Source organism: Cariama cristata, unplaced genomic scaffold, assembly GCF_000690535.1.
Source record: "Cariama cristata isolate BGI_N322 unplaced genomic scaffold, ASM69053v1 scaffold21657, whole genome shotgun sequence".
Lineage (NCBI taxonomy): Eukaryota > Metazoa > Chordata > Aves > Cariamiformes > Cariamidae > Cariama > Cariama cristata.
In genome coordinates this window covers 13,339-23,747 of record NW_009627408.1, presented here as the reverse complement: position 1 = coordinate 23,747, position 10,409 = coordinate 13,339, and the positions used below count along the sequence as shown (strand labels likewise).

General features: G+C 56.3%; 1 protein-coding gene across 1 annotated transcript in view; it reads left to right on the top strand.

Annotated features, from left to right (window-relative positions):
* Positions 1 to 3,216: 3,216 nt before the first annotated feature.
* LOC104164954 (voltage-dependent R-type calcium channel subunit alpha-1E-like) overlaps positions 3,217 to 10,409 on the top strand; it is a gene marked incomplete at its 3' end in the record, with an annotated part of 13,327 nt that continues 6,134 nt past the window's right edge. Inside the window, exons 1-2 of the mRNA XM_009704441.1 lie at positions 3,217 to 3,317; positions 3,765 to 3,904. Of these exons, the coding sequence (XP_009702743.1) occupies positions 3,225 to 3,317; positions 3,765 to 3,904 (233 nt within the window). The remainder of the gene's footprint in view (positions 3,318 to 3,764; positions 3,905 to 10,409) is intronic.

Below are 10,409 nucleotides of genomic sequence, written 5' to 3'. Positions count from 1 at the left end.
CCTGCTCTGCCTTGGGGAGGGTTTTCTTACCCTTGGCCTCTCAAAACCTGGCACAGCTGGAGCTACAGGGGCTTGTTTCCATAGGGTTGATGCCTTGCAGCTCTCACCTAGCTCCAGATGCGATAACCTGGGCTCGGGTCCTTGGAAAACTGGGCCAGCGGTGTTTGGAGAGTCACTTTTGGCAGCGACCTGGTGCTTAGATCACTGCTTACGGCAGAGATTGCCCTGTTTCCCTTAGACTTGATACCTGCTGACCCACGTACCGCAGGCTTGCTGAAGGTGGAGCAGGGACACGGCACTGTGCTGGGGATGTGACAGATGTGCACTGTCCTTGTGCTGTCGAGCCAGATGTTGGAGCCTGTAAGGGAATATAGGGTTGAGCTGAGCCCCCCAGGGCTGGGCTCTCCCACACTGCTGGCTTTGGAGAAGTTGGGTTTTTCCCACCTGGGTGTTTTCCCAGTGGGACTGGGGGCTGCAGGAGGGAGGAGGCGATAGTAGATGCCTGATGGGGTCGATGGGGTGGGGAGGAGTGCAGGATGCTCGGCGGGGTTTAGCAGCGCTGGGGCAGACAGACGGACTCGCTGTGCCGTTCCCACATTTCTCATCTAGGCAAATGTGCCTAGCGCCTGGGGAGCTGGCTGCGCCGCCCCACTAACACGCTGTTTTCTTTTAAGCCTGTGCTAATTGCTCGCAGACTTTCAGGAAAATGAAACAAAACGACCCCAAATAGGCCAGTGGCTCAGGGCCAAGCGTCGCGGTCGGCGTATCAGCTGAAGTGTGCGGCCAGAGGTGGGAAGCAGGGAAAGTACGTGGCTTTTGCAGGAGCCGTGCAATGAAATCCTCGCTTGTATTAAGCCTCGGAGGAAAAATTGGGGTCTGGCCTCCCCCCAGGCAGAGGGAACTGCTCACGATGCGTACCTGGCTGGCACCAAGGTCTGAGCCGGCAGCAGTGAGCTCTGTAGCGGTCTCTCTTTTGGTTTGCCTTTAACTTAGCAACCATTAATTTCACTGAGTGGCCTTTTAAATGTCTTGGTTGAATCTTTCCTGGCTCTTCTCCCTACCAGGCTAAATACATCCCAGCTCCTGCAGGCTCTCTTTGGCTGTTGCACCTGGCCAGCTCTCTGGGGACCTGCTCTGATGCCCGGCCCTGCTCCCACCTTGCCCACATGCCACAACGTGCACAGAGTTGCTGCTGCCAGGGTTCCTGCCACCGATGTCGCTTAGAATCACAGAATGGTTTGGTTGGAAGGGACCTTAAAGATCATCTAGATCCAACCCCCCTGCCATGGGCAGGGACACCTTCCACCAGACCAGGTTGCTCAAAGCCCCATCCAACCTGGTTTTGAACACTTCCAGGGATGGGGCATCCCCAGCTTCTCTGGGTGACCTGTTCTGGTGTCCCACCACCCTCACTGGGAAGAATTCATGGTTTCCAGTTTCCCATGCTCATGGCCAGCACTAGGATGTCTTCTCTTGCCCATGGGCTCAGGGCCACTGGTTTAAAGCATCTCGCCATAGCCAGCGGCTTCAGCAGCCAAAAGGCAAGGCTGCAAATGAGAAGATCATCCCTTTTCCGAGGGGTGATGGCACGGGTGTTTGGCACCTCATGGCCTGAACGGTGTGAACCTGAAGATGCTGGGTCTGGAGAAGTCTGGCGTTGTGGGGAAGGGCTCAGCCAGGGCACTTCTCCCTGTGCCGGCTTGAGACAGAAGTGTGGATGATTTCTTTATGGGCAAATCCATCTCAGGTGGGATCACATCCCCTTTCCACAGACATGAGCCTTGGGAAGGTAGCAGTCCCCTCCCAGGGTGGCTGCTGATGCCAGTGGTGACAGTAATAGAGCTGTGGAGTTTTGGCATGGAGAGAGCGGAGAAGGGGTGTGCTGCCTGCTGATGAATCTCCCTCGTTTTGTTCTTTAGGACAACAGGGCTTTTACTGCAAAGATGTGGTAAAGATGGATGGGAAGTCAGAAAGATGTGGCCGTCCTGTTGCTTGGAAGTGTTTTGTTTTCGGGGCTTGGCGGTGGGCCAGGCAGGAGGGGGGAGCTCCTCGCCTCTACCTTGTTCCCAGCAGTCCCTGTGAATCCAAAGGCAGGAGGGAGCTGAGTTTGGGGTGCTTTCCTGGGCATCAGCCTGCCCTTTCCTCTGCCTCCCCTTCCCACTCACTCAGGTCCTCAGGTGCCAGCATCTGCTGCCACTTGTCCTGGTATGGGGTTGCTCCCGGAGAAGGGTGTGTAAACCCTAGACATGGCCGTAGGATTTAGGAAGCTCATAAGGGTGCAACTGGATCTGGTTGATAAGGTGCTGCTACTCCTTGGGGTCTCCTGAGCTGGGATGTCTCTGCAGGGAGTTTTCATCCTGCCTGAGCTGAAGCTCAGACCCAGGTGCCGTCAGTGTCTTGGGTTGCAAACCCTCAGCCCTGGTGTTCTGCAGCTGTCAGCGCTGCCTGGGCTCACTCTGCCAACCGCAGGGTGCTTGGCAAGGGACCGGAGCTGCCCAGGGCACGTCCACCTTGCCAACGCGGGGCACAGGGTGGGCTGATCCAGGTGGAATCCCCAGGACCTACTAGGGGTGCCGTGTCTTCCTTGGGCCGTGCAGGTGGTCCCTCCCATGGGGATGCTTTAGGACCAGGGCTGCTGATAGCCCGTGACACCCTTCCCTCCAAGCCCCATCTCCTGCTGCTTCGTGATGGAAGAGAGAAGGCAAGCAGCAGGGCCATGTCATGCGGGGACGTGCCAGCCCTGGCCACCAGCATGCCATGCCAGGGAAGGCCTCCCTGACGCTGCCAGGGACCATGCCAAACCCTTTTCCAGATGAAGCTCAGCCTGGCCAGAGCCTGGCTGTCCACCTTCATACTTGTGTCCATCTTCTGGGCTTCTACCACAAGCAGAATCTCTCTTCCCAAGAGACTTGACGGCCCAGCAAGGGCCGTTGGTTCATGTCCCATGAGCTCAGGAAGGAGGTGATGAGGCTCAGCAGGTCTCCAGTAAGTCAGGTCTTGGGGACTCTCGGTTCTCATCACCCCTCTGATTTCCAAACAGCATCAAGGTGGGCTTCACCCTCCCGCCCAGGAGCAGCAGGAGGTGGAAGTTGGGCTGCGTGTGTGCATGTTCCTGCGGGGAAAGTGGTGGTGGTGGTGGTGGCTAACGAGCAGGTGAAACAAAGGGTGGGTCAGGGATGTCATCCACCTCTGCTCCTTAACTCCCCTCCACTCCCTTCGAGTACATGATCCTGGCGACCATCATTGCCAACTGCATCGTGCTGGCCCTCGAGCAGCACCTCCCCGAGGATGACAAGACGCCCATGTCACGGAGATTAGTAAGTACCTTGTGTCAGTCCCTCTCTGCCCTGCGTTGGGGAGTCCGGTGGGTGAGCAGGGGCATCATCCAAGGGGAGACAACCCATCCGACCAGCCAATTTCTTCTGGTTTCAGGGTGGTAGGGCAGGAGGTTTCCTTTGAGACCAGCTCCTCCAGCCTTCCTGGGGCTGCTGTCACATACTTCTCCATGGAAAAGGTTCAGGAAAGTTTAAAACCCTTAAAAAATGGGGCAGGGAAAGGGAATTGGGCAACTTAAGTGGGCTGTAGCCACCCTCTTTTTATTTCCAAGGTTGATGCTGGCTGACGAAGGGCTGGGAAAGCTCCCAAAGGAGGGGATGGTGCTGGGGAAGGGTGGGGTGGGACGTGAGTTGGGTCAATGTGAAATGGCTGGTGCTGTGTTTGCCCAGTCTCCCCCTCTCACCTTGTCACTGGTTCCTCTTCGGCAGGAGAAGACTGAACCCTACTTCATTGGGATTTTCTGCTTCGAGGCTGGGATTAAGATTGTGGCCCTGGGGTTCGTTTTCCACAAGGGCTCGTACCTGCGCAACGGCTGGAACGTCATGGACTTCATTGTGGTCCTCAGCGGGTGAGTTGGGCGATGCGGGCAGCCGGGCATAGGTGCTCATCCTGGTGGGGACACGAGCTCCAGGACATGGGGTGAGGCCCTGATCTGCTGTTGTTGGTGGTGTTTCTTCATCCCAGTGAGGGAAGAGAGGATGGTTCCCCGCATTGGAGGCTCTTGTGTTGGCTTTGATGTGGGCCAGTGATGGTGGGATGAGGTTCCCCATCAGGCGAGGAGGGCTGGCTCTGAGAGCATCATGTCTAGCTTTTCTCACCTGGTGGCCTGGCACCTGTCACCCATCTGGGCATGGGGCAAGGCGAGGATGAGGTAGGAGCATGGCCTGATAAGCAACTGGACGTGGTCTGGGAGAGGTTTTGGTCAAACCCTTCATGGGGGGAGAGAAAATCTCTTCTCCTCTTGCCTTCCCAAGCACTTTCCAGCCTTGGCCTGGTGCTGGGGGTTTGGGAATGAGGTCTGGGTGGGGCTGTGTTCCCAGGTGATGCTCGCTCAGCATTGCAGTGTGCAGTAGCGATGCTGGGGGTGGTAGCACACAGAGCTTCACGGATGCTAGTGGTGTCACCTGCCAGGGACGTGGCCCAGATTTGAGTCCTGTTTGCAGTGTGATGGGCTGTGCTGGTGACATAGAAATGAGCAAAAGTATTTGGGCTTGTGTCAGCCAACACTGGCAGTTGGCTTGAGCAGAAACCCCCCAGGGTGACCACCCCGCCCTTGGCCCCTCGCTGTGTGGAGGGCAGGTGGGTGCCTGCAGCCACCAAGGGGCCCCAGGGAAGGGCTGCCCAGATCGTGGCCGTTTCCTTTTGTGTGCTGATGGAAACGCCACGTTCAGAGGAGCTGGTTTGATGTGTACAAACAGATGGTGCCTGTGGATCACTGAGCTCTTCTGGGTGCAGAGCAGCTGCAGGGCTGGCTGGGAAACTGAGGCACGGGAGCCAGGTGAGATACCTGGGGTCTCTCCCGAGTTGCTTGCTGCACAGTCCTGTCTCTTGGCTTGCAGGGTGGTGGCAACAGGTGGGACGTGACACCCGTTTGGGTGCTGGGAGGAGGAAGGGGGATGCTGAGCCTGGTGCTGCCAGGGATGTGGCGATGGGTGCTGCTTGTCCACAGTGGAGAGGTGCAGTTTGGGACCGTGCTTGAGAGAAAGCTTGAGGAGAACAGAACTGGGAATGTTTTGACTCACTTGGTCCAACGCAGACTGGGATGGCCTCGCTTGGGGAGTGGGACCGTGCCTGCCTGTGAAGGCAGGGTGTCTTGGTGTGCTGGTGGGTGGGATAATGCTTCTTGGTGAGTGGCAAAGAAGCTGCCTGCCGGCGGTGCAGCCATCGCATGGGATGCTGCTGGCTCTTCTGCATCTGCAAAGCGACTCGCAGGGCAAGGCTCCGTGGCCAGGCGGGCTTGCCGCTGCGGGGAGAGCGGCCGGGCACAGGTCCTGGGATGGGCAAAGATGGTGACATCTCTGGGGACAGCGTGGGACACGTGTCACCCCTGGTAGCAGCAAGAGGGGATGCCTCTGCCTGGCTGTGCAGCTGCGGTGCTGGGCTGAGTGTGCAGGAAGCAACCGGGTGGTTGGGAAATGCCCATCGGTCGTCTCCTGGCCCGGGCATCCTTTGGGGCTTGGGCCAAGGGGAAGCACTGGGCTGGGAGGAGGAGTTCGCCATGGACCTCTCCCTGCCCTCCCCGTGGCTCTGGGTGAGCTGACTGTAACGCAGCCGGTGCTGAGTCAGCGCTCAGCAATTACTCACTCGCGAAAGCCTTGCCAGCTCCTTTCGGTGCCGCGCCGTGCCGGGCCCTGTGCCAGGGAATCAATTGTCCATGAAGGACTGTTAGTGCCGTGCCGCCCGGCCGGGAGGTGCCCAGGTCCCCCTGACACTGCCGGTTACGGGCTGCGGCCCTCCGGGGTCTGCTTCACCACCGTCACCCCCCTTGTGTCTTGATCTTTGCTCCAGCAAGGTGAAACCCTCTCTAAGAAACGCCCAGTTACCCGCTGGCTTTGCCCCAGCAGTGCCAGTGCCCGCTGGCATGGGCTCACCGGGCTTGCGGGGTGAATTCTGTTGTATGATGGGGTGGAGGAGGCAACCTTGCAGATTTTCATCCTGGACTGGTTTTGGGGAGGGTTGGGTCACTGGGGGATCAGCTGGACCAGATCATGGGCTCCTCATGCTGTTCAGCTCTTGCTTTTGCCGTGCGGTGCTGGCAAAGCTGCTGTTATTCGGCACCGTGGTTGCACCTCCCTTGCAAGAAACTCTTGCCTGTTTGATCTGCTGAATTATTGGCAAATTTCTTCAGCAAATAATCCTTGGCTGGCAAATGACTTGCAAACAGCTTGTGGGAGAGGGTTTGCACTTGGCGGTTCACGCTGTGTCGGTTGTGTAAGGCGGGTGGTGAAGTCTGCACGGGGGACGTGTGCAGGCAACTGGCGGGTTCAGGATTATCTTTGCGGACTAAAACTTTACGCTTGATTAATATGTGAGTGCGTCTGGACAGAGAGACTTATGAGTTTGGGGAAAATGAATGGTTGTTGGGATCGTGTTGTGACTTAGCAAGGGGGAGGGGATGTTGTGAGCATCAGACGTATAAGGTAGCGCTCACCTTGGGATGTACTGACTGGTTTGGGATGCTGATGCATCCCATGATGATGGATCAGAGAGGATATCCACGTGAGCAGGACCCACCCTAGGATTCATTCCCGATGGACCCAGAGGGACCCGGCATCACACTTACTAGCCCTTGTCCCTCCAAGGGTGACACAGGGTATTACTCTTCCGTTCTAGACTTATTTTTTGCTACATGTCTGATGGGAAAGGTGCTTAATGCAGGTGGCATCGTGACCCCAGACACCGCGTTGGGGTTTCCATGAGCAGTGGGATATCCTGGGCACGCTCTCCCTGGTGTAAATTAGCCTAATGAAGGGCTACTGCTGTGATGAGCGGCCTCCTGGGACCATGTGCAGGAATGGATGGCACTGACTTGGGTTCAACTGGTGTTTGCTTCTTGTATCAATAAATCCCAATTTTTTTTCATCTCAGTGGGAATCGACGCCCACCTAAAACTCCCTGATGCTAAAGCTTCCACTGGGGAACTAATAGTCGCGTTTGTAAACCCGCTCTGTTTATAACCTGTGGTTTCCAAATCATCATCGCTGCCTGAAAAAAAACCCCAGCCTGTTCTCCCCCAGCTAAAAATAGTTTTATCTGAAAATGTGCATAAAATACCTTCACTCGTTCTGAGGCAGAGCCAGGGAGGGGAACGTCTGTGTTTTCCCTGGGGCTTGGGGATGCTCGCCTTGCCTATGCATCAATCAGAGCGGGCTGGGTGTTGATGCTGGACTCATGTCCTGCTCAATGCAGTGTGTCCTGGACCAAAAAAAGGGGAAAACTACTCAGAAATGATCAGAAAGGGCAGTGGGAGCTTGGTGACCTCTTAAATGATGGTCCTAAGAGGGTGAGGTTGAAGGAGCTTCAGCCATCAGCAACTGCAGCATTAGCTCCCTGCTCCCCGGGTGCCATTAGGGCAACGAATAGAGAACGGGGACCCTACACCCACCTGCCTTGTCCTACACCATATTTGAAGGCGCTTATGGAAAAAGAAGGGTTAAACTCCCTCTGCAAATATCCAGGTGGGTGTGTGCTTCACACACTCCAATGCCTGAGCATCATAGCACCGCGTTGGCTTTTTTTCATAGCAGTTGCAGCGATAATACAATAACACGTTATGTGAGAGGTGATGGGGTGGGGGAACAATTCTAACAACGGGGAAAAAAAAATCAAAATGGAAACCAAAAGACCCTTGTGAAGTTGTGCTGCTCAGGAGCTGGGGAACCGCTGTAAAAACAGGATAAATACATTGGGGTCACAAAAAGGAAGAGTTGGCATCAGGGGTTTTTGGAGGGTTTAATAACAACCGCTACACCTGGATGTCTTTTGTGAAGCCCTTGGGTGCTGTGGCTTTCATTAAGGGATTTTGTGGGGTGGAGCGTGGCCGGAGGCAGGCAGGAATGAGGGATCACCGGCGGTGCGTGTCGTGCCCTTAGCAAACCCAGAGCCCACCGGACGGGCACAAGCCCAGCTCCCCAGGCCCTGACGGCTAGCCCAAAAATCAAAGTCCTCTCCCTGCAAAGGCAAGTGGCTGTCGTGAGCCTGGCCTCTCCCTCGGACCCACCGGTGAAATCCTGCGTGCACCAGTGCCCTGATTTTTCTGCTGTGGCTGGGGGGAATGGTTCCCAGGAGGATGCGTCCCTCCGTGCTGCAGGGTTGCAACGTGAGCATGGGGATGAGGAGGACAGGTTGGCTTGTGGTTTGTTGTGATGCTACCTGGATTTTGGGATGACCATCTTGGAAAGTGCCCGGTGCCCTTTTTGCAATTCCCCTGAGCTTCCCCATGGCAGAGGTTGAGGATGCTTTGCCCCCTGGTATTTAGTGCACTTTGTGCAACCCAAGTTCTGGGTGTCTTAGGTGGTCTTTTTGATCTTGGAGGTCCAGAGATGGAGAGGAGGGGGGTCCTTGAACAGGTGCTGCCAGCACCTCTGTGTGGGAATATTCATATGCTGCAGCCCCTTGTAGTTTGGGGTGCTGTCCCCCAGCAGCGTGCCTGGCACACCACGCATGTGCGAGAGCACACATGTGTACACCCGGCCTAGGAACAGGGTCTTTCCCTGGCGCTGACACCTGTGTTTTCCTAACTGAGGGAGTGGAGCGCACCTCCAAGCAAGGAAGCGTGGGGGAGTGGATATGAGGCTTGGAGAACAAGCGTTAAATCGGAGCACAAGGGCAGCATCCCGACACGATTATTCTGCTGGAGCCTGTACCGTTGCAAGGAGTCTTGTCCTATAGGATAAACCAGCAGAGAGACAACCCTGGATCCAAAAGTGGAGCAATGCTTTGATCACACCAGACAAGACTTTTTTTTTCCCCTTCTTCCCTTCGTTCCCTTTAAGTGGTGCCGGTCTCCAACCTGATGTCTGCCCCATCTCCCACCCCCTTCCCAGCTCTTTCCTTCCAGGACAATTAGTAAAGTGTTTGGTCTTTCGTTTGGATGAATAATTAATTCCCCAGCTTTGTGAATGATTCATGTGCCATATGCCACGGCGACGGGACGTGCCTGACATCGGCACCTCGTACAAAGGGCAGCACCCTTTCCTCGGCCCGGCGAGGGGACGGGGTGGGCAACAGGGGAAAAGGCTTCGTGCTGTGATGGGTGATGGGAGGACATGGGGTGCAGGCAGACCCATGGCTCTGGCTTTGGGGGAGGCAGGTGGGCATCCATCCCGCCTTCCCCCGGCACAGGATCCGGCCCGTGTGCTGCTCACGTGCTTTGCCCCATCCTTCCCGGCTCCTCTTCCCCGGCGCTTGGTTTCACTGCGCTGCGGAGTGAGTCAGTCCCTCCTACGCGACTGCTGGTCCCCGGGGCCATCGCCTCCACCCTGAGGGCTCCTTCCACAGCCCCGACACCCTTGCAGAGCTCCTGGGCTTGGGGTGAAGCCCTCGTCCTCCCGTGGGGGTAAAGCCTTGGGCCAAGCTGCAAAGTCCCGGTGCATCGTTTCTTTGCGCTGCCGCAGACCTCGCGCTGGGAGAGGAGTCGTGGGGTAAAAGCCTGGCTCGAGAGAAAGGGAAAGGGGTTATTTTCTACCCCATCCTCATGTGGGGAGGTGGTATCACCCAGGCTTGGATGAATAGCCCTGGGGTCTCAGACCTCTCCTTTGGCAGGAGTTCAGACAGCTCCTGCCGTGGTACATGGTTGCCTGTGTTGTATTTCTCTTTGCGGGGCCGGTTTTCCAGCCTCCTGGCAATGAATCATAGAATCACAGAGTTGTTTAGGGTGGAAAAAACCTTAAGATCATGGAGTCCAACCGTTAACCTAGCACTGCCAAGCCCATCACTAAACCATGTCCCTAAGCACCACACCTACAGGTCTTTTAAATACCTCCAGGGCTGGGGACTCCACCACTTCCCCAGGCAGCCTGTCCCAGTGCTTGACAACTCTTTCGGTGAAGAAATTTTTTCTAATATCCAATCTAAACCTCCCCTGGTGTAACTTGAGGTCATTTCTTCTTGTCCTGTTGCTCGTTACTTGGGAGAAGAGTCTGACCCCCACCTCGCTACAGGTCCCATTTGTGCAAAAAGTTTCACCGACATCTGCTCCCCCGGCCAAATCCTGCATCTGCCGAGAGGCGTCGCAGGGGCCCGAGGTGGGAGGGAGGCAGGGGCTTGGCCAGCTCGCAGGGAGCAGAGGGGCTGCTCCTTCGTGCACCAAATCCTGAGGGGTTCTCCAGGAAGAGGTGGCTCTTGGGGGGATCATTTTGTGTCCCCCGATCAAAGGCTGTTGAAGGCAGATTTTGTCCTTCACCCTCCTCACACCTTGCAAGGGAGTCGTTGGTGCCTAGTTCAGGGCTCTTGAAGCTGCCAAGGACAGGATCAGCAGCTTTGCAGCAGTGCAACCCACTTGTGTCACGGCCCCAAAACCTAGAATAGCAGGCAAAGGTGATGGAGGCTTTTGAGATTTTTCTGAACTGTGC